The following is a 23,929-nucleotide window of genomic DNA, read 5'->3' as shown; positions in this document are numbered from 1 at the left end:
TCCTATTCCTTTCATTTCAGTGACCCTTCTCTCTCTTATGAACCATCCCTTTCTTTTATTACTATCTCTCTATTTCACTGAGAGAGAATATAAGAGTCCCTATGCTTTCTGAGACAATAGAGTGATAATCTACTGTACACATTTTGTGCCCTTAGTGATTTCTGACATGATTACAAAAGAAAAATGGACAATAGTCCTGATTTATTAGCACCATTATGTGCATCTCTCACATAACATAGACATATTCACCCTGAACCTTCTCACACAGACATACACACCAACCATCCAACCACACACTCATCTCTTTGTTTCCCAGGCCAGATGAGAGCTGTAGATTCTATTCATTATAGGGCATACAGACCCACGGACATGAGCTTGGGAATAAAATCACAGAGTAATGTACTGTAGAGGGGGTGGGGGGTGAGAGAAATAGATAGAGCACATTTATGACAGTCCTTAGGGAACCTTCTAATCAGCAGTGAAGGGAGAAATGGGGCTGTACCTACATAAATCTTGGGACAGGGGAGAGGGGGAAGGCAAACAGTAGTGTAGCACCCCACAAACACAAGAAACAAAGACAAAGAGTCCCATTGTTTTCACACCCAATGAAATCCTTAAATAAACCTCATAGAATCATATCTAAAGAAAAATAAGAATTAAAGAAAAGTCCTTTACCATACTATGAGTGTATGTGTTGGATGACTACATGTACAGTATTTCATTCATACTGTAAATGCATGTTAGGTAGATGACATCTCTGCATCATATCAACTGCCATTATGATTGCAGTAATTAAGCTCTAATGAATGTTAGCTGTGCCAACATTCCATGTCTTAAATTATCTAGCAGCATTGTTAGTGTGTATTAGTCTGATAAAACCTTTACATTATGTTCAAGGTGTAGATAAAATTAAACTTTTTTTTGGCTCAGGGTGTGTGACAATATTGTCCAGCACATCCTCAGAATCGAGGTTTGTCCAGAGGTTTGTCATAGTGACAAAAGACACAATGTGGATTCTATCATCCGGGGTTGGAAGTTAATGAGGGTTTGGGGTAAAAATTACACAAAAATGTAAGATATTGATCCAAAAATGTTTTTTATTTTATTTATTTTTTTAAACATATGATGTCCTTCGGCAATATCACATGAATATGAGTGTTGTTTGCCCTGAATATATGCTTGAATGCAAATTTGATACTGATTTTATACGAATCAATAAGCAAGTAGTTAGTATGAAGTTACTTACATTTTAGGCACATTATTGTCAAAATGGTCTGTTTTTGCTGTTTCACCAACAAGATATTCCAAACAATGATTCAACAAAACCATTGAATTACTTGACTGACCCACACTGGTGTTTTGTTACTGAATGAATCTACATTTTTGAACCAATCAGTTGAGTAAATGACTCAATAACCCATTCAAGGCAGTCACTTGCTTCATTCCTGAATGAATCAGGCATTTTTTAATGAACTGGTAAAATGAATGACTCACTGACTCACTCATAAATACAGTGACTTGCTGCCACCTTCTGGCGGTTTTAATTTTATACACAAATGTATCATCCTTTTATATTTAAACAAATCTTATTGTATTATTTATGCAATTGTAATAACAGTGTAAATGCATTTATGCCTCTGCTATAGACACTACATTCTACCTCACACTCTATCCTATAATCCATCACCTACAGTACCTCACCTTAAGTGAACCTTGGTGAAATAGGGTGGACCTCAGAGCCTACTCTCAAGTAGGCCTACATCATTTTAAAATATGTGAGATAAAAATAAGGAAGCTAATTTCGACAGCTAAAAACTGCATTATCAGTTTTTGGCTGAAATAGAAAAAAATATATGCCTAAATTAAAAAATAAAACTGTGATTTCACTTGAAAATGTGATCTGTTAAGCATCATACATTCCTTATTCAGAGAAGCCCAAACACAAAATAACACAATGTGTAGATCTAGAGATAATCCTCACAGAGTGACGTTACATGCTTCTTTGCTAAAGTGGCATCACGTTGTGATGATGCAATGTTTTGCAATGTCATTTAAAAATGTCAGAACGTTCAAACAATAGAAACTGGATCTTAGGTATGGAGGGTAGAGACGAGTAAAGATTGGATTGGATGGAATGCTCAGATTGACCGCCACTGCATTTACCATTTTCCATAGAATAGAAGCCCACAAATGGAAGCTCAGCGTTTATCCACCAGAAACGTATAACTTATTCTTTACATAAAAACATTGGGTGGACCAGCCATCAATCTGAGTGGGCCAGTGCCACCCTTGCGCTTATGTAGCCTCACCACTGCTTTGCATTGTATTCTGTGCAACAGTAGCCGAATTCATTACTATATTTGTCTGAAATATACAGCACCCCACTCAGAGTGCACAGAACAAAGTGCGAGAGTGTGTGGCTGGCTTTTCTGGACAGCATTGTGAGCAGATGAGTCAATCAGCAGTCTGTCATAATCAAAGCCACTGTGTTAGAGAAGAAAATGGTAGTGTCCAGAGCAGTCAACTTCTTGTTCACACTATTTTTCTTTCAGCAAATTAACATGTTACATGGAGAGGTTAACAAATGTGTTTCCAAAAACAACACAAAACCCATCTATATTTATGTTCTATTTATGTTATAAATCTATATTATATAAAGCCAGGCAGAGGCCTTGAGTGGGGGCGTGATGGCAGGTGCCCAGGCCACAGCCAGAATGGTGCTCCATGGCTGCGTTGATGGAGGGAGGAGCCAAGGCGTGTAAGGAACTGTAACCGATGGGGTGGAGTGCCGAAGAGCAGCAGACTTGCATGCTTGTATGTATATGTGTTTGATATATAATAATGCCTTATATAAAGCACAAGCTCTGTTGCACCATATGTCAAAGTGTCAACACAACAATGCCTTTTTATCCTTACAACCTATACTTGCTTGGTATACAGTAGATGCTTGACTGTGTGTTTTTATTTATGCTAAGCAGCCTAAAGTATGTTTGGTACACCACAGGTATTTTTATTTATGTCAAACAAGGTAGAACAAGTGATTAAGTAGGTGCTGGGAAGAGACAATGACAGCAGTGTTTTCTGGGACTAGGTTACTTTCCACACTGAGGCAATCTGAACAATCCCCAGCTTGGTTAGTGACATTTCCGGTCACGTTTTTTCCTCTGTCCCGCTTTCATGAATCAAACACAGATAAATATGCAAAGCGGCATGTGAACTACAACATCCAGACAGGCTTAAAAGTGGAGGACCTCAATTACTAAATTAAAGTCGGCATGAACCTGACTGTCTTTTCTTGCCTATTGTTTTTTACAAGGGTGGGGATATGTTTTAAAAACATTAATTTTACAAAAATAATGATGTACACACACAAAAAAAAAATTATAATAATCAAAACAAATATTAAAAAAATAATAAACATTCAAATAAAATATTAAATAATAAATATAAAAAAAAAAATCTATTTTGATTTCATGGTCACTTTAACCTCAATTAAACAGCCCATTTTCTGTTAATCTTACTTCGGGTTGAGTCGCATTGCTTAACCTCCTTGTCATACATTTGCCTTTTCCTTATCACCAGGTGAGGGAGTGAATGTGTGTCCAAAGACTGCCCATAAGGAAGTGGTCGTCTAGGAGACAGCAGCCAGAAAATGATGGTTCTTGCAAAGCAAACCAATTTACCTCAGTGACGTAAAAGAAGAGCAACCACCGTCAGTGGTGTAGTATGTGCATATGTGTCAAGATTCACAAGATAATTAAATTTACACCATTCATGCAGCCCTCTAAATACAGATTTGTGCATCTCATGCAAGCGTTATCTAAAATCTGACAAGCTGAGAAATGCAGTATGCATGACATAATGTTATCAAGATTGCCATCCTTTGTACCCATAGACTCCCCTAGTTACAATGAAAGAGGGCCACCATATCCATGCAGCTATTGGCCAATGAGCACTCTCGTACTAACTCCTTATTGGCTAGCTCTTCAAATCACATTACACCAATGAGACTTCTTGTATCCATGAGAATGAAGCTTGTAGAGCTATTTAAATCTAACCACTGTGCCAAAAGATTGCTCATATGTGCATTATATTTTATGAGGAACAGAGAAACAGGAAATTTGGATTTCTACATATAGTGCTGGACAACTCATATCAGTCTTACTTGTGAAGTAGTTTTGACTGCTGTATAAGTAAAAAAAATAATGGATTTGCATCATGAATAATATTATTGGCAACTATTATTGGCAATAATATTATCAGCAACTCAATTAAGATCTTTGACGTCTCTAATAAATTAATTTAGCCAACGATTGTACAGTAAAACATCGTGGACAGATTTAAGTGAGAACACAAGCTTTTTGGAAAATTAAAATTCACGAAATTTGAGGTAAGATAGTGGTCTCATTTGAAGAAGGCCAAAAATGTGTAACTTTAAATTCCTCTTTTATTTTTCTGGGTGGGTTCAGCTCACCTGTCATCTCCTGCGTGATTACGTCTCTCCTCACAGTTGCACCTGGCGTCTCTGTGGGCTCTGAATTTTAGGATTTTTTCACTGAACACCAGGCAAATACTATGAGTTTTGAGGAGAAATATAAAAGAAGACTTCATTTACTTTCAGTCTAAATAAAAATAAGTATGTTTCTTTATCAAATAGGTCAAGTTTTGAACTGACTCACCTGTTTTTTTTTGTTTTTTTTTTTGTTTTTTTCATAGACTCTAGTTTTTTTTCTGTTGGAAATGATGTTATGGTTGAGGACACACACCTATCTATATATTAAGACAATCATTAGGTAATTATGGGTAATGACTTCAAATTAATTTGTTCTAAATCCTTAAAAAATAAAATGGAAGGAAAAGATGACAGGCTGTAAAAAGGCTGTAGGTTTCACGCAACAAAAGGCTCCGTGTGTCACATGACCATGCGCGTGGCCGTGATTGACACTGGCGTGCGTGCCTCTCTGCTGTCGCACACGCTCGTCTTTCTGGATTAAAAATGATCTCTTTAAAACAGTGAAATCGAGGCCTAACTCGTTTGGAAGTCAAGGTAAATGGGAATATTGTTTTTCTGTGCTGTTCACATCGTGACTGCCAAAGAGCAGCAAGTTGTCTAATAAAGTAGGCTGCAGGCAACGCTTGATACTAATAGTGTCGTGTTTTATCGTTGTTTTTGTCGGTTAAGTTACCTGAATATAAGATCACAGATCGAGTTGTTCATCGTAAGAGATTATTTATTTATTTATTTACTTCAAGTTTTTAGTTTCTTTGTACTTTATATGTTTTGGATGTTTTGTTTTGCTAACGTTACACCAGAGCTACTGTAGCAGCGTTGTGCGTTTCTATGGTGACAATGCGTGGACGCGCATGCTTGTCTCACTCGTTTCCCAAAAGCAACTGTTTGCAAGTTCGTTGTCACCAAAAGAGTTCAGTGGAACTTGCGACCATAGTTGGCTAACGATGCTTTCGGGAAACGCACCCCTGAATGATATGACATTGGTTGTGTGTGAATATGAATGTTGAAAAACAAGTCTTACAGGACAGCAAACCACTTGCTGTAAAATGTAGACTGAAGTAATAAAGATAAGAATGTCAGAGAAAAATATAAAATAAAAAGTCTTCTACAGATTTCCAAGAAGTAGTTAATTTTTTTTTTTTTTCAAAAGATAAAATTTTCTCTGCCTTTAACAATAGATATGCATCTTTACCTACCCTTTTGGATATAGGATAATGGACAAGGTTTCAGGCCCTTGATACTGGTACGCATCCCTATGGATCAAGCATGTCTTTAATGGAGCTTCAGGACAAAAGTGAACATGTCTACATAAGCACTGGCCTCAGGAGACAGACAAGTGCTGAGATAGTGTCAGAAGCTCGTCGCTCTCTCAGAACTCTCGCCACACGGCGGCCTTTCACACCTCAGGAGAAGCATCGGCAGCTCTTTGGAGAATCATCTTCTCGTGCACATGATGGACGACCACCATCTGCATTCAGGTAAAACAACATTGGAGATGATAGATTTATGTATTTATCCCTTTTGAATGTATTTTATGCTCCTTATAATATTTAGAATGAATTTTGATTCTAGAATGCAAAAGGACCTGTCCATTTTTTAAGCAGCCTTGATCATGGAAGTATTTTTCCCATTTTTTTTTTTTTAGGGATTTTTAAAAAAGTTTTCATTTAAGAATTATAAGCCAGGCACCAATCATAAATTAAAAACCTTGTAGTAGGTCTGCCTTTAAATGTTTAAAATTATTGTTAAAAGTCAGCCCCCCTATGGAGAAAATGAATGGAATTTTTACTTCCACCCTTTAAAGTACTTGAATTGTAACATTATGTTTATTCATATAAAACTAGTATGCTGTTTTAATTGCTTTCTCAAATTTCTTTTCTAGTCTATATGCCCAACATTTTGAAGCTCCTGACTCCAGGCCAGGCTCTGGAACTCGTCTCAGCCCACTGGAACATGTAAGAAGCCTTTCAAAACTTTATGTCTGACTGTTCAAATCAAATCAGGAAACAGTAATTCAAGAGTTCTCTCAATCTTAGAAACCCAGCCTGTCTGTGTCCCTGGATGAGGATGGCGGTGTTGAGGATGCAACTCTTCCCAAACCCCCAGCTGAACGAGGGAATACAAGGATAGGATCAGGAGGTTCTCGAGCCAGACTGCTTAGAGCAGCATCCATAAACAGACTACCACCCATGACACCAAACACAAAGAGTAAGAAAAGAAATAAACCTGTGTTTTATTAATCTGTTTGTTTTCTATTTTTTCTCTTTTCATTTAATATTTCCCCACCAAAAAATCAAACAATCAATAACAAGATGTCAAAGGGTCACTTTACTTTATCTTTCAAATCAAGTGCAATGCAGTTATGGTGCATATTATTGACCAGGCAGATTGATAACCCTCTTCACTGTGTCCTGTGTCAGTGCCTCTGAAGAGACAGTCAGCTAACTGATAAAGTATTTCACACTGAACCAATATAAATAGACACTTTCAAAAAAAATCTTATATAAATCTTATAGAAACTCTGTATGCCCTGAGTTTGTATTGAGAAAACAAAATGTTTGTTTGTTTGCTAGATTGAATTTTATTTATTTTAGTACATTAGTAATAAAACCATTCAAAAAGTTCAATGACACTAAAGGACAATGCTAGACTGTAAAAGGTTGATATGAATGTAACTATTCTGGCTGAGCTTCTGTTTATTCAAATTTCAAACAAATTAGCTATGTGTGTATATATATATATATATATATATATATATACAAACACACGCACACACTGTAGTTTGGGGTAAGTAATTTTTTTTTTTTGAAGAAATTGATCATGAAGTTGATCAAAAGTAACAGAAAAGACACTTATAATTCTATTTAAAAAAAAAAAAAGGATTTCAAACATATGTTTTTCTTTTGAACTTTATATTCATTAAAGAATCCTGAAAAATGTATCATGGTTTCCACAAAAATATAAAATATTAAGCGGTACAAATCTCTTCAACATTGATAATATTTAGAAATGTTACTTGAGCAACAAATCAGCATATTACAATAAGAAATAACTGCTAAATATGAATAAGATAAATAAATAAATATGAATAAGAATGAATATGAATAAAACAGTTAGTTTAAATTGCAATAATATTTTACAATATTACTGTTTTTACTCTATTTTTGATTAAATATATGCAACCTTGGTGAGCATAAGAAATTATCTCGAAAACATAGAAAAATATGTTTTTTTGATTGTTTAGCTGAGCTGTGTTGTTTTGTGCCTATTCAGATATGTCTCTAGAGGCAAGGATTGGAGCAGACCAACCAGGTGACAAAGAAAAGCTACGCTGTGTTGATGTTGTGGAGCATGAAACAAAATCATCCTCTGAAACAGACCTGCACATACTTATCAAACACAGGTTTGCTTTTGAGAACAAACATCTCTTTTGCTGTCTTATATGCGCACTTGAAGGTTTATTGTTCTTTTAATGTACTCCTACATCTGTAATTTTATTGAACACATGTTTAGAGGATTGAAACCTTTGAATCTGCATGTTTATGACAGGAACTCACATCAGGCGTTTGTCCCTTTGAGTTTAATAACAAAAATCTCTACTGTCAATGCACCACCAAACTCCCTCAGTAAATTGATTTATGCTCTGTGGCTAAGAACAGCAATAAAACATTTTATGTGTTGTTGACTCTCAGGACACCGTGTACAGAGAATGAACTTGTTAATTGTGAACCATTCTGAGGATCAGTAGATCCCAGTGGTATTAATCCCTTTCTCTTTTCTCTTCTATGTTCTCTTTCATGAAATGCACCAGAATTGTGTAAACCATCCGTCAGATCACATTCAAAGATTTGTTTATTCAAATCCAAGCGCTCTCATTAGTACATTGCCCAGAATGCCCACTTATGAAAATCGCAATGTTAGGTTATGAAAATCGTTTCCAGTTTGGATGCATTTACAGACACTCTGGAACTTAATATAAAGTTAAAGTCAGGCAGCAAGCCCTCTCTCTCCCTCTCTCTGTTACATATCCTTGTTGTAGTTGCTAATGGAGCGATATTAGATTATGCAGGCGGTTTGTGGCTGGCTGGCTTACTGGTGTGTTGACCACCAGTACAGTCTCATTTGAGATTCACGCGATGAGATCACGTCTGGGCCGAGGCATCCCATCAACAATGAGGCATTATCGAGACAGTACAAAGCCCAAATATGATCAATGCCACAAATATTCTTAGCCATACCATAATTTCTTCACAATCCTTAGGAAATACCCATGTGACATACAGTATGATAAAGAAGAATGATGCATTATACTGTACTATAAAAATTGAGAAACAGTACAAGTACATTTGAGACATACTATGTCAGTTTAATCTGCTGTTAGTGATAGCACAGACTAAAACCATGTAAACGGATATCTTGATATCTGTGATAAAATTCACCATGACAGTGCATGACTAGATCTGAGACAAGCACGTGAACCTGTGGTTTCCTGTCTGTTGTAGTATCCCTTACATGCACGCATAATTTGATGAACATTTACACAAGCACATTTTGAAAGTTATCTATTTTTCACCAGTAACTGATTTTGAAATCATTGACAGTTAAAGAAAAAGATATAATGAAAATAATTGGCCAAATGAAATGCTACATCAGAATATCACAACAGTGACCTCTTGTGTCTGCCAGGAAAACAGGAGAATTATATGATAATACTGCCATTTATAAATAAATAAATATTCTTTTTTTTTTAATTTCTTTTGAACTTGTATTCATGTTGATATATTTTAAGCATTTTCTATCTACAGACTTTGTAAAAAATGTCCAGGTTAAATATAAATGTTTTAAAACACCATTTAGGTTTTTGTAATTCATCTAACCACTGTTCCAAACACAATGATGTCATTTATGCTCTCAATCTGCTCTGTATGTACATTTATTTGTGTTTGTGATTAACAGAATACCGCAAACTGATGTATCCAGTGAAAGAGGATCAAAACCAGGTATATTGCTATATCTATGATTTATATATCTGCACTTGAAACCAACAAACCGACAGTCAAACACACGATAAACAAAGCAACAATGTTGAAAATCTTGCTCCTGACAAGATCTTGAATCTTGCCAGTAGCCACAAACATCTGATCGGATTGGAAACCCAAACCATTTTTGCTGCAGCAGTTTCTCAAGATTCTTGTCCAGATGCCAGTTGATAGCTGTTTGATCTGTTGTTTTCACAACCCACTGCTTCCTGCAGCTCGTCCACAATGCAAATGTTCAGAGATGCATTTGAACAGAACAGACACTAATGAAGAGGCGTGTGGGTGTAAAGCTCTGACCTTTTCATGCTGCGCTGAACATCCTGTATTACATTCATATGCTTTACGAACTACTAGGGTGAAATTTCTGAATTTCCCTAAGGGATCAATGAATTACATTTGTCTGTCTGTTCTGTTTATATATTTGTCTGTCTGACACCCACTCCATCTCGTTCTGCTGTAGAAGTCAAGCTTGGGCATGGAGACACAGGAGATGACAACATGGATGAATCTGTGTTCTGGAACACTAAAGTCTTTCCAGTCCTTCAAGAATTTGAGTCTTTTGCACAAGGTGATGATAAAAAGTACTCTTATGAATGGGCTTAATATGCACCAGTAATGATCTGATGACCTTAAAGATGACCATTAAAGGGTCACAATGTGTTTTGCTGGACATCATCAGACCAACAAGTTTACATAGAATTGGTCACTTCAAAATTAACATATTTAAGAAAGAATGATTTTGCTTTTTGATTTAACCCTAATGCTGTGTTTAGGGTCAAAAATCATTCATTATCTTTTGGGAATACTGTGAGAACAAATTTTTTTTAATGAGTTAAAGATAAATAATACAATAGTTCCAAAATGATTTTTTTTTAAATGCAAACATACAAGTAGTCAATCCCTCCAAAACATGAGAGTTTTAATTTCCATTCACCCTGTTACAGTTTTTTAATGGTCCAAAAACATTTTATTTGAGTGGTTTCTAGAAAGATAGCCCCAGTTGTGGGGGTATTGGATTGTGCTTATGCAAGTTCATACTAAAGAGCTGCACTTTAGCACTTGAATGTGCCCCTGAGTGAAATCAAAATTGCAGGGAGAAAGAAAAACACAATACCTGAATGCAAAAGAATAAAAACAAAACTTGTGTTGAGCTTGGCATGGTATAGAGCTTTTAACGTCAATGCATATTCGGGGAAAAGAACCATGAAATGCAACCTAATGGCAGTAAATATTTAAGCACTTTGAAAATTCAATAGAAATTCATTTAAAAAACAAATATAAAATATGTATTGTGCCAAGAGTCTGTTGGTTCATTCATAAATACCATTCATATTCTCCATGGCATCATCAGAGGGTGCAGTTGAGGAGAATGCCAACCATCTTGGAAACAGATTTGAGAAGCAAAAATAGCTTTGAAAAATGCAGCCTGTGACTTATCCCCTAAAGGCAAGTTTGATCCAGCAACAATAAGGCATTGCCAGTGCACACAATGGTTAAAAGCATGTAGAGATGGATAATTATTCCACAAGCAAAAGCTAGTTTAAGATGCAAAGATAAAGATTATTTATCAATTTTAATTGAGCCCAGGGGATTTTGGAGATATTGATACTCCATTGAAGTCTAATCTAACTTTTCAGTGAAATATTATGTTGTTGTGCTCAGAGCCAATGCACATGGAATGACAGTAAAGAGCTATTATATACACACTATATATACATACTATATATACACACTATTATATACAAACTAATGATGCATACCATACAGGGGGGGAATTTGCCCTGGAGGGCCATGTTAGCTCTGTCAGTGGGTGTTGACATGTGGGCCAAATGTCATTGAAATGTCAGTAAGCCTACTCTGTGTACACATCAGATCAGCTGAATGAAAGAGGCTGTGTACCCCACTGACTACTCTTCTTTCACTGTCCTTCACAGGGACAGTTGAAGGATGACAATGCAGCAATAATACTGTGGGAAAAATTCGGTTTGAAATGCGACCTTGACATTGTGTTATTTTGTGCACTGGAACATACAGTGAACAGATCGGGTTTTGTCTTCTTCAAAAAACAATCCTTATAGGTGATGCCGTGTCAGATGAGATAGTGGGAGAGCTGTGTAACGCATGCAGTGGTCTCCATAACGCCCTGGCAGAAAGAGGAATGCTGGGAAGGCAGTGTAAAAAGAGGTCTGCCATCCTTAGAACACTCTTCAGGCTGATAGATGTGGGATCGGACCGACTTAACCTAACAATAGCCAAACTTATTCTGGCAGTGAGTATATCGACAAACACACACACAGTACTGTATGTCTTAAACCTTGAATTAATTTAAAAATCTGGGTATGGTCATTATGGTCAGGGTCAAATTTATTCTAAATGGATTAAATAAAAATGTACCTATGAAAACAACATTTTAACATTACATTTTAAACAGAAGAAGTGTGGAGACCTGCCTTATTGCTTTTTTCTATATTACAAGCTCAATGTGAGTGGAAACAACTTGCTGAACATCTGCAAACTTGTCTTCAAAATCAGCCGGAACGCTAGTAACGACACCCTGTTCCTAAACGGCTGCATCCTTGGTTAGATCCGATTATTACATAACTTACCCAGACTTTCTAAACTCAATCATTCATTATCTCTAACATCAGCCCATTGTGTGTACACACACAGACTCCCTGCTGTCTCTGCTCCATTGTGAGGATGTGTGGAGTAAAGGTGAAGCTGTGCTGTACTGTGTCGGCTCATTGAAGCTCATCTCAGGGAACACCGCCCTCTCCAGGCTGCTGCTGTCTAAAGGCTTTATCAGCGTACTGCTGCAGTTGTCAAAAAGACTGATGCATGGTCCATCTACTTCAGCTAATGTAACTTCTCACAAGTCAGAGGGAGAAGGTCAGCATATCATTGCAGGACACATACTGGTACAGGTGAGTCATCCTTGATGGCTGCTTAGATTAAGCAGGAGTCAAAGGTCAAAGGTGCTTTATTGTCAGCTCTAACCCTGTTTTCAGTGTGGCGATCACGATCATACATATACCTACATTAGATAGATTTATCTGTTTTAAAGGGATGGTTTAACCCTATATTACCTGTTTGGCTTGCTTGCCTCTGTGGAACACAAAACAATGTATTTTGAAGAGCGATTTTGGTTGCCATTGACATCCATTGTGTATGGACCAAGAAACATTTCTCAAAATATCTTCTTTATGTACCACAGATGAAAGAAAGTCATACAGGTTTGAAACGAAATAAAGATGAATAAATAGTGACAGAATTCACATTTGGTTGAACTGACAAGACTTTTCTGTGATGTATGATCACCTTTTTTCTTTGTTGTCTGAAAACAAAAGATCCCATCATGCATATCTTCAGTGACTGAGGTTTTGTGCTCCCACTATGTGCTGGAATAGTGCTTTATGCAACACACACACCACCATAGATTAAAAAAAAAGAAAAAAAGTTTGCATTGCAAACATTGTAAATGTGTGTCTTGAAGACCTGAAGAATAAAGAATGCTTGAACCCCACACGGATGTTTCTCAGAACTCTGCTTTGGGAACGAAATGGAAACAAATATGAGCGCTTCATAAGGGTGGGGTTGCATGGGGCCAAATAAAAGGGCAGATTTTAATGTGCTTTTCCTCTGCTTTTGTTTTTGCTTTTGTCTGGGAGGATGCCCTTTTTCCACTTCTCCATGTCCATATTTTACTTCATACTCCTCCAGCACAAAGTATGTCTCACAGGAATGATTTAACTCTGCCCAAACAAACTTCCTGAACTCAGCACGCATGGTTTGATGTTCAGTGCCAATTGCTTTGCCACTCATTAGTCTGTTGGCAGACGGAAATGAGGATTTTTATGAAAGTATGGCCTGATGGGCCAAGCAGCTCTAGTAGGCTCCCTCCATGTATCCTAATCAGTGTCAGATTTATGAGGCCACTTTAAAGACCTTCTGTTATTTCTTCTTGATTATAAGTGCTTCCTCTTTTATATGCATCTCTACCCATTAGGCAGTAGTACACACACATGCACACCTGCTGCACAGTCCCTCATTCACACTCAATCGCCAAACATACATACTCATACATTTCTTTTGTGTGTGTGTGTGTGTGTGTGTGTGTTTTCCTCATACACACAGTTGCTCACAGTCTTGACCTCTTGACTCTTTATAGGTCACAGCAGTTTTGAGAAATATAGCTGACCAGTCTGAGTCTCGGCCTTCCTTCCTGTCCAACAAGTCATTCTCTACTCTTTGCCTGATTCTGGAGAACCACCGCAGTGACATTGACATCTGCATTAATGTGGCCCGAATATTCAGGTGAGTCTGTCTTGCAGTTGTCATTGTGATGTGTGTGTGCATTCAAATTTAGTGTTAAGACCAGTGATTCTAAACCTTTTTAATTCCAACATTTTTATATTTTATATATTTTTTACAATTTCAACCCGATAAAATATTGTAGAGCTTGACATAACTACAATGTATATTGATTCTAAAAATGCCCACAGTTATAAGATTTATTAATTTACAGTACAATACTTTTACAGGTCTAGAACTCACACTTCGATAAGAGTACCTCATATCCATTTTTTCTTAGTCTGTGGAAGATAAAATAATCATTTTTTCCCCAATGTTTTGCTTATAGGTGATAATTGACTTTTTAATAAAATAAGAGAATAAATAAATGGAAGATAAATAAAAGTATAAATTTGTAAATTTTAATTTTTAAATTTCTCAATACAAAAAAATTCAAATGGCTTTACTTTTGTTACATTAAAATATTTAATTTATAAAATATCATACATAAATAACATATAGAAGTATTTCATATTTTATAAATGAAACACTGTATGTGTAAGCCTCACATCATAATGTACAGATCAAAACAGTTAAAAAAAGACTTTAAAATGACTATGTTTTAATTTGAATTCAATGTTTTCTTTTATTTCAAATGATTTGAAGTCATCTTGAGTTCCTTTTAGCCCTTTTCTGAGGCCCTGTAATGGACCCCCTGATTGAGGATTACTGGTTAAAAGTTTTGTAATGTATGCTATAAAATGCATTTTAAATATCCACCAGCTGAGGTAAGTTATAATTTTAGATTGAGCTTTTTGATTAGTGTTGATAAAGTTGTGCCATGTGTATGAATGTGCTTGTGTTCGGTCTCCAGCAAGCTGTCCACCTACACTGAATGCTGTCATGCACTAGCTGAGACCCCACGCTGCTGCAGCCTATTTTTGGACCTGCTAGGCAAATACAGCAGGAAACAGGTGAATTTGGCCCAAGTATATGTACAATGTCGACACACACTCAGACATCCAGTGAAACAAACACATGCATGTAAGTATATAGGCTGTATGTTCCGCTTTCTGCTTTCAAGTGGAACTTGAGCAATGGTCTATGAAGGTGTGTGTGTTTTTCTTTTCATTTTATTTTGGTACAGACAGTTCATGTTCTTCTCTCTCTTTCCTTCTGGCACTAAGTGTAATGAGATCATGTGCTCCCAATCTCATAAAGAATAAACACGGTCCACACTGAGTACTAAGTATCATAAACACAGTCTCACACACCCTGTGCCTCACATAAGGACATACTGTCCTCGAGACTACTGCCAGAAGTCTCTGTCTGCACCCCGCTTTTTCATACATTCTAAATGAAAACAAAGAAGTTGTTGAAAATCTGTTTAAACTGTCTAACAAAACAAAGTTAACAAAAAGCAGCTAGATTCACAGAAGTTTCAAGTTATTTTTGCATGGGTTTAGTGGACCATCAAGTCACTAGGCCTGAAAATAATTTTTAAAATATTTAATCCTAATTGATCGCATAATTTTTATAGAGTTAACATATTACATTCCTTTTAGTAAATAATAGAACTGTGTGTACTGTAATTATTAGTATTTGTTTGTGTGCAATATATTTAATGTAAATGTTTGCAACTTGTGCTTTATGAAAAAAAGAAAAACAACAACAGATTACACATTTCTCAAACTGCTTCAGAACACACAAGAAATACAACATGGAATACAATGATAACTCAGTTATGAAAATCTTCCACACATTTAAAGGTACATATTTTAGATATGTATGCCGCTGATCTCCCAGTGTTTGCATTCATATTTAAATATAAGTCTAAAATATAAACGTTATCTGTCTTACAAGAGGGTGTTATATCATTATTTATGGATCAATGCCAAATATGTCAAATTAGATAAATGCATTAATATGTGTGTATACATATTAAATTGCATGTGTTGTCACCTTAACTTAGACCTACTAAACATAGACCCACTATACAAACTTGTCCTCTGTCTTTTCTTATGTGCAGGATCTGGTAGTGCGTCTCCTGTTCACACTAGGAAATCTGACAGCCAAGTGCACTGAAGCCAGAGAGAGAGTCTATGAAGAGGAAGGCGGGATAGATGTCCTCTTAGATCTTTTTCAGGTCTACCAGGAAACACCATCGCCCCCTGAGCAATTCCATGCCTCTGAGAGAGAGGACGTCCTGGTCAAACTGATCAGACTGCTGGCCAACCTGGCCATCCATCCCACCGTGGGCACGGCACTAGCTGCCAACACACTGTGTGTACAGCTGCTACTGGAAGTGCTGGGTACAAAACATAATCATGAAATATACACACACTCCTCTGAGTGGTTAATTTGTTAATAGTTCATTCAACAAAAATTGTGTATTTACAGAAAACCCACTGGGAATGTTCTTCACAGATACTGCAGTGCATTCACTCATGCATTTCAATGTGGTTGCCACTCTCAAAGCATTGTGTACATGCATGCTTAGCAAAAGCGATGTGACTTTAAACACACAGCAACACAGATGTGTCAGGCTAAGTTTACTTCCTTGAACTTGAATGAATGTGCAAGTTGGTGCAATCAAATGCTGTTCTCTCCACGTCAATTACTGGCACAGGCCCTCAAGTTACTGCATCCTCTCCAATGACGAGAACAGCCAGACTGTAAACTGCATGTTTTTATTATGCTTAGCTCTATTTCTGTGCAGCCTGTTGTTCTCAGAGATGTTGCACTGTGGTGTGATGGATGGAAGCTCGGTTTTGGTTCTGCTTGCAGACGTTTCAGAAGTAGGCATGTTTAGGGTGAAGAGGTAGTTATGCATTTCCTTTTTGAAATAGAGAAAGAGATTTGTGTCCTGTGGAAATATATGCCATTTTTAGAATGTGAGAAATGATATTAAAACTTACTGCTAGATTCTTACAGTTAGAGAAATGACAGTTAGAGGATGCTGTCGTTTTTAGAACTGAGATGTGGACAGTTAGAGAGGAAATGGGTGGGAGATTTATTGTTTCTCGCTTATCTACCTTATGTCTGGTACATTAAAATGACATCCTGTTATGATGAAAATATAAATTGAGAAGGAAAAAGAAACTGAGAAATCAAGGGTAACAATGACAGAGCATTTGCCACAACAAAAGGTGTTTCGAAACGAACACACACTTTGCAGCATGACGCACAAACACTGACAGAGCAAACCGCACTTTGAACGGGAAATACAGGATCTTACTACAGTCACACGCTCTGGCAGATTCTGACTACCTCAATTTCGGATTTATCGTGAAGAACTCACACGAATGGTTTTGAAACTTCTCAAGGGGGAAGTGACACCTGATCAGTGATCTGATCTTCTGTACCAAGAATTGAACCATCTGGCTTATGTTATACTGTAGCCAGAGCTGGGTAGATTACTTACAAATTGTAGTCCGTTACTGATTCCATATTACATGACAAAAATTGTAGTTAGTAACGTAATTCAAACATTACACATTTTAGGTACTCATTTATGACATTGATTTAAATTTAGACATATTTGTTTACTTGCATATCATGTAACCACTAACCAGTGTCAGAGAACTGTGAACATCCAAATGTGTTACATAATTATTAACTTGTTGTCTTAAAATCTGAGGGATACTTCAAGTTAATATATTAGGTGAAAGCGGTTCAGATAACAAAAATCCCTGCATTACATATAAATAAGAAATAACATGAATTTGTGCACTTTAAAGTGTTGAAAAGACAAAAGCCTTGCAGAGACATAGTAATACATGGTTAAATAACTCACTGAGTGATCATTTTAATGTAAATTGATGTGTTCATCAGTAGTTATATGTAGTTAAATATGGTTGTTAAATGCTGTGTGGCTTCTCAGGAGCATGGTTGAAAACGTTTACAGTAGTTAAACCAGGATAACCACAAATTAATCGTGAATATTTTGCGTTATTTTGCTACATTAACTATAATTTAACCATGGTATTTGTCGTAAAAAACAAAAAAACAAAAAAAAAACAGTTGTTTAAATAGGCGAACTTAATGTTCTGTACTATCTTGTATTAATACACTCAAAATAAAACTCTAAAAACCAAACAATCAGCAAAATCAGACTAATGGATACTCATTTTGATAACAGTCTTATTTTAGTATCATTAGTACCATTGAGATACTATTATATGTTTTATTAATATTTCATGAATGTTTATTTTTCATGTTTTCCATTTTTATTTCAGTTTGGTTAAAGCTTTAGTAATTTTTTGTTTATTTTGTCTTTTTAAACAACAATTTGTATTTATTAAAATTTAGTTTTAGTTATTTTAAAGACTTGGAGAGTCTTTAGCCACTCAAACTCTCCTCCTCAGCGTGCATTAGGACGATATAGACACACGTCCTCCTCCAGGCAGTTTCGTAACATTTTATGTTGACTGGAAATTCTTAATTATTGCTCTGATGGTGGTAATGGGAATTTTCATTGCTCTAGCTCTTTTCTTGAAGCCACTTCACTAATTTGTGAAGCTCAATTATATTTTGCTGTACATCAGAAATATATTCTTTGGTTTTTCTCATTGTGATGGATGATTAAGGGGATTTGGCCTTGTTTTCCCTCCTATTTATATTTCTGTGAAACAGGAAGCCATGGCTGGATAAAGTCATGTTCATAATCACCCTGGAGTGCTCAAAATTGTGAATATGAATGGGAAAATACTTCAGAGATATTTTACTCATAAGAATTTCTGGGTTACCAATAATTGTGGCCAACGTGTATTTGAGAAAAACATTTATTTCATAATGATATTTCCCCCCATTTTAAATTCTTATTATCCAATGAAAGGTTAGATTTTTGTGAATTTTTTTTAATAAAAGATCAAAAGGATTAACAATGCAGATTAATTTTCACAGCCTTCATTGATCATATTTACCAAGGGTGCCGATATTTTTGGCCATGACTGTGTGTATATATATATAGTCATATAGGGTTATATAGTTAACTAAAAAAACTAAAAAAAAAAAAAAAAAAAAACTAAATAAATGTTACAGATTAATTTTCACAGCCTTCTTTTATCATATTGTTGGAAACTCAGAAGCGAAGACCAGGAGACTCTTGGGTATCTTCAGCAGGACTCTTTTTTGAGAACACGCTGCGTGGCGCTGCAGTCATCAAAAGTGTAACTAAGGCAATGATACATTGTAGGTTATTTACATTTAGGGGGCAGTGCTTAGAAATGGAGACAGAGCACCTGGGTGACAACCTTAAACAAAGTATGCAAATGAGGTATTCAGGTATACCAACCTGCCCCATTTCACCAGTCCTAATCCAATCAGCATAACAACTCAAAGACTGGGGCAGAGGACCATTACAAACAAAAGGTGATAGTCTCAGTAATCTGGTTCATTTGACTAACAATAAGAGAACAGGAACTGACAGGAACCTCTTGCTACAAACTTTGCTTGAGAGAATAATTTTTCTGATTTCATCATATTTACCTTAAATGCTAAATACAGTGTACTTCACCTTAGTTTTTCATGTGATGCTATGTCAGAACACAGGATGCGAGCATCAAAAACAGAATCATAAAAATGTAATAAAAAATTATAAAAAAACTTTTGACCAAACTTAATACTCATAAAAAAATAAAAAAATTTTTTAATATAAATACAAACAAATATAATAATAAAATACAAATAAAATAATCATTGAAATATACACATATATACACATAAAATGCATCAAAGTTTTCTCTAAGTTTTCTGTCTTTTGCCCTTCTCTCTCAGAGTGCAGGTGTGTACAGGATAGTGAAGAATTATTGGTTAATGCCGTGGCCACCATCAACAACCTGTCTTTCTACCAAGGCATGAGCTCAGTGGTCCGTGCCCAGCACACACACATCTCACAGTGTAAGACGTGTGTCTGTGTGTGTGTGAACGCAGACTGTATATTATATCAGTCTTGGTCCTTCAGTAATGTCCCCCTCCCGTCTGTCCTTCTGTCATTGCAGTGCTACTAAAGCTCTTGCTGAGCTCCAGTATGGATGTTGTTTTGGAGGCCACACGTGTGTTTGGAAATCTGTCGCAGATCAAAGATGTGAGACACTTCATCATGCAGCACAAAGGTGTGAGACACTCTCCCTGCCACTTTTTCTCTCCAGATCTCCAGAGGCTGATGTTGTGTTGGTCTTTTGTGTCTCAGTGGAGCAGTATGTGGTAACCCTCCTGGACTCCAAGACCCCTGATGTGTGTTTCTCTGCATGTGGAGTTCTCATCAACCTATCTGCAGATCCAGACAACAGGGCCATGCTGAGAGCCGAGGGAACTGTTCAGAAGTAACTTGCCTCTCTCTTCATTATGCTTTCATCTTTTGACAACACTGTATGTATAATGTATAAGTACTATGCCTTCTCTCTATCTCCATATTGCAGGCTTATTGACTGTCTGCGTGACTTCGGGCCTCAGGACTGGCATCTGGCCGCTGTGGTGTGTCAGACTCTATGGAACTGCTCTTTAGATGGAGAGCTGCAGCACGCTGAAGAGCTGTTGGAGATCTTGTGGCTCTACACAGGTATATATGAACACACAAGATACAGCACTGCCAGTTTAATATGCTAATTCGGTACAATTAATTTAAAAATAAAAAAGTGCAAGTTATTGCTTGCAACAGTCAAAGATATTCAAATGATGCATGTGTATATAATAATGAAAATAAAATAACATAAATTTGATTTATTATATATAATTAATTTGCAATAAAATATAGTACAATACAATGTATATTATCTATTTTTTAATTGTAAAAAATGAATACATAGCTTTTATATATATATATATTAAAATATTAACAATGTAAATTATATATATTATATATATGACAATGTAACAGAATATATAAAACAAATGGTATATATATTATTAATCAAACAACAGTTAGTTGACAGTAACTTTTATCATGTGCACATATGACAATACATGAAGAAAACACTGTTTATTTTAATGATTAAAAATATTGTATGAACTTAATGTAGACATATGATCTTGCATTTTGGACAGACAGAGGAGCTTTGCAGTGGCCTTCGGATGATGGAGTCAGACAGGTCCAGGAAGCATGCTGGGAGCTGCTCTTTTTGCCTGTAGCTGAGAAGCTTAGACAGAGTTTTCATATTGAAGACACTACTGTAATCATTCCGTAAGCTCCACCGACACACTCCTCCTCGCCACTGTGTGTATTGGCATTTACTTTATGTACACCTAAAAGCTGAGGAATGAGCCAGTGTGCAAATTGCACTTTAATACAATATCTCTTTTAATGTTGTGAACTTATATGTTGTGAATGTTAATAGGGAATTTCTCAATTATGTCCAGCACATTTTTTTTTAAACAAAATAGTTCAAATGTTTATTACACAATCTTATGCTGCTGTATTTAGCTTAAATAGGAGAAAGCATGAATTGTGTCAGACACAGAAAGCAAGTCTTATGTTCATGAACACCACACTAATGGTACATGCAAAAATCACTCACGAGCATCTCCGTGATCTCAAAGACTTTATTAAACAGACACTTCCAGAAAAGTCTGTAAAGAACACAGAATAGAAACATTGTCATACTTTTTAATACAATCACATCAAACTGATATAATATGGCACTGGCTTCCTCCTCTTAACTGGTTAACACTTCACAGCTACAGTCTATATATTACCATAGCGTTTACACAGCTGCCCTAGAGGTGACCTACATACATGCTTAAATACCAATGACCGAAATTAGATTTTTGTGAAATGTATTTAATCACTATTTACTGCGATTTAGCGTTTTCTTCATTGTGTAAACTCTGAAGCTGTTTAACTCCTGCACAATATCCAAGGGACTTTTCCAGAAAAGAACAAGATACTTTATCGCTATTAAGAGGGGAACCCAACTTCTCACATTATTGTTTTAAAATGAGCAACAACTAGCCCATGGTGATTTCCATTTAATGACCATTTACAGGCACTAAATGACCACCAGCCTCATAACCACAAACAAACAGGGAAATTACAAACAACAAAAGGGAAAATTTCCATATTTATGCAAACAGGGATGGTTCCCAGGTTAACAATGTTACTTGCTTTAATCCTCACTGTGAGAGGACAAATTACCGCGTTCAACATTGTGTTGAAATCATTAGTGCACAGCAGGGGATGCTTTTCTATAGTCCTGTAGTGTCTGTGCTGATATATTGCTTTGCTACAAGGGTCTCTACTGTTGGGTGGAAGTTCATGGACATAAAAACATTGATTATGTGACCTAAAAGCTATATAAATTATATCTTAAAGTGTGTTATTGTTAATAAGCATATAAATAACCTTAAATTCTCGTGATATGAGGTGTTTGGAATGCTCAGATCTTTTTTTGTTGCAATTAATAATCAATAACAATAATTGTTCAGTGTAATGCATCATCATCTGTGACTTTCAGGGAAGAAAAAGACTTCAGATTAAATTACAAATGATACAACCAGTGAAATACCATGTTTTATTTATTTTTTTTACAAATAATTTCTTATAAAATTGTCAGTAACTGACATCAGTCTCTCAAGTCTGACTTAAAACCTCCTCCAAAAGAAAAAGTACCATCCCTCTAGTCCTGCCATCATCAGAATGCAGTACTTAACTGGTTTAGTAAACAAAAAAAGACCGCAGAGAATCCACCCCGCTTAAAAAGAAAACACACACACACACACACACTCAAAACAAAACTTGCTTAGTTACACTGGTTAAAGTTCTGATAATAAGAACAAGCATGGTTTAACCCCACAACCGTGCAGTCGTGCGGATTGCCTGGTTCACCGTTTAGCTCTGTTCTGCTCACCAGACAGCACTTAGATATTTAAGGATACACAACAGGAGGTATTTAGTTTAATAAACCCCAAAATAAAAACAAGGAGTTAAGATGACCATGCATTAAAAGGAAGACAGATAAGGCGGATGGATCAGAGCAACAGGAAGCACATCACAAAAGGAAGACCTTTCCACTTTGAAAGTTGCCAACACAAATAAAAAAAAAAGATAGAAAACGGTCATCAAAACAAAATGGCTACATAACAGCTGAAGCTTAACATTTTTCAAAAAAAGTGCTTTGATATTTTTTATAAATGAACACCCCTAAAAGAGCCTATGTTTGGATTTTTTTCTCTACTACCCTCATAGCATTCACCCATTGGAAATGTCCTAATGAAACAAAGTGGTGTCTTACAGTAAACTCTAACAAGGGCTCAGACAGCTATTACTTTTGAATTGCGTTCTCACACTAACGTTCCTGGATTAGCTTATATAAATGGGTGATGGTTTGGGTTTTAAGGGCCTCTCAATTGAGAAAAGCAGCATGAACAGACGGCACCTAAGCATCTTTCGCCAGTGCTGTGCATGACTAGGCACGCGTTTATGCAAAAACAGTAATGCTTCTATCTCTAGCCACTGCTGGAAAAAATAAAAATAAACTATATAAAACGATATGAAAAAAAAAAAAAAAAAAACGCTAGTAGATAGTCTTGTCAGTGCAGTCTTTCTGCACTGGTGCTGGAGTTCCTATTTGTTTTTCACATTTGTTTTTTTTTATCTCACATAAAGAAGATATGATTACATGGCATCTTATCGCAGATGCATTTGAAATACTAAAGGAAGTCTGGCCTCCAGAAGCTCGCAGTCTCAGCTTGTCCTCTTACACACTAGAGGGATTCTTCTCAGAGCCAGTGGCCAGTGTTGGCACTGCAGGCTGAGCAGCCACACAAGTGATTCAACAAGTAGGTTCAGTTGACAGTTTTTTTTTTTTTCCTTCTTTTAACAAAACAACCTTGTCATCGTCCTCCACACCCACCAGTTGTTGTTCTTCCTCAGTTTTGTTTTTTCCTTTTTTTTTGTAATTTTTACATTTATTGAAGTGTCAAACATCAACGACAGTAAAAAAATAAAATAAAAAGGTAGACAAGAACAGCACTTCATGTCATGTAGCGAGTGATAGCTCTCAGAGCGTAGAGCAGTTCTGCCTGCATGCGCGCTTCCATAAGAAGCAAATTAACGTGGACCTGAAAGACAAAAGAAAAGAATCGTTAT

The 23,929-nt window shown here is 36.2% G+C and overlaps 2 protein-coding genes across 6 annotated transcripts in view; one reads left to right on the top strand and one right to left on the bottom strand.

Annotated features, from left to right (window-relative positions):
• The first annotated feature begins 4,864 nt into the window (after positions 1–4,864).
• On the top strand, positions 4,865–23,253 carry LOC109055964 (armadillo repeat-containing protein 2-like). Of its 4 annotated transcripts, none has more exons than XM_042777890.1 (18): positions 4,865–5,047; positions 5,692–5,991; positions 6,396–6,468; positions 6,550–6,721; positions 7,787–7,916; positions 9,470–9,513; positions 10,013–10,120; positions 11,631–11,821; positions 12,029–12,131; positions 12,223–12,476; positions 13,721–13,866; positions 14,717–14,816; positions 15,872–16,154; positions 19,621–19,743; positions 19,845–19,958; positions 20,036–20,168; positions 20,265–20,404; positions 20,890–23,253. In XM_042777890.1, exons 2-18 carry the CDS (start codon positions 5,780–5,782, stop codon positions 21,027–21,029), a joined length of 2,466 nt encoding a protein of 821 aa, XP_042633824.1. In that variant the 5' UTR covers positions 4,865–5,047; positions 5,692–5,779; the 3' UTR covers positions 21,030–23,253. The 4 variants fall into 4 exon arrangements, 3 of the variants coding, with proteins under 3 accessions (XP_042633824.1, XP_042633823.1, XP_042633825.1); XM_042777889.1 differs by having other exon boundaries at positions 4,866–5,047; positions 5,724–5,991; XR_006162767.1 differs by lacking the exons at positions 19,845–19,958; positions 20,036–20,168; positions 20,265–20,404; positions 20,890–23,253 and adding an exon at positions 16,243–16,663 and having other exon boundaries at positions 4,866–5,047; positions 5,724–5,991; positions 19,621–19,716.
• Positions 22,339–23,929, bottom strand: part of LOC109055951 (sestrin-1-like) — a 44,187-nt gene continuing 42,596 nt past the window's right edge. For both annotated transcript variants that reach the window (XM_042777892.1, XM_042777893.1), the window contains one exon: positions 22,339–23,901. In XM_042777892.1, the coding sequence (XP_042633826.1) occupies positions 23,815–23,901 (87 nt within the window). In that variant the 3' untranslated portion in view covers positions 22,339–23,814. The remainder of the gene's footprint in view (positions 23,902–23,929) is intronic.

Source organism: Cyprinus carpio, chromosome A20 (assembly GCF_018340385.1).
Source record: "Cyprinus carpio isolate SPL01 chromosome A20, ASM1834038v1, whole genome shotgun sequence".
Taxonomy (NCBI): domain Eukaryota; kingdom Metazoa; phylum Chordata; class Actinopteri; order Cypriniformes; family Cyprinidae; genus Cyprinus; species Cyprinus carpio.
The sequence above is the reverse complement of the archived record's forward strand: the minus strand, read 5'-3'. Positions and strand labels throughout refer to the sequence as shown.

Bases quoted from the DNA above. Each gene is read 5' to 3' on its own strand.
- LOC109055964 (XM_042777890.1), top strand. From the start codon at position 5,780: ATGTCTTTAATGGAGCTTCAGGACAAAAGTGAACATGTCTACATAAGC. The intron at 6,722-7,786 runs GTAAGAAAAGAA...GTGCCTATTCAG, and splicing joins CATGACACCAAACACAAAGA to ATATGTCTCTAGAGGCAAGG. The intron at 13,867-14,716 runs GTGAGTCTGTCT...TTCGGTCTCCAG, and splicing joins AATGTGGCCCGAATATTCAG to CAAGCTGTCCACCTACACTG.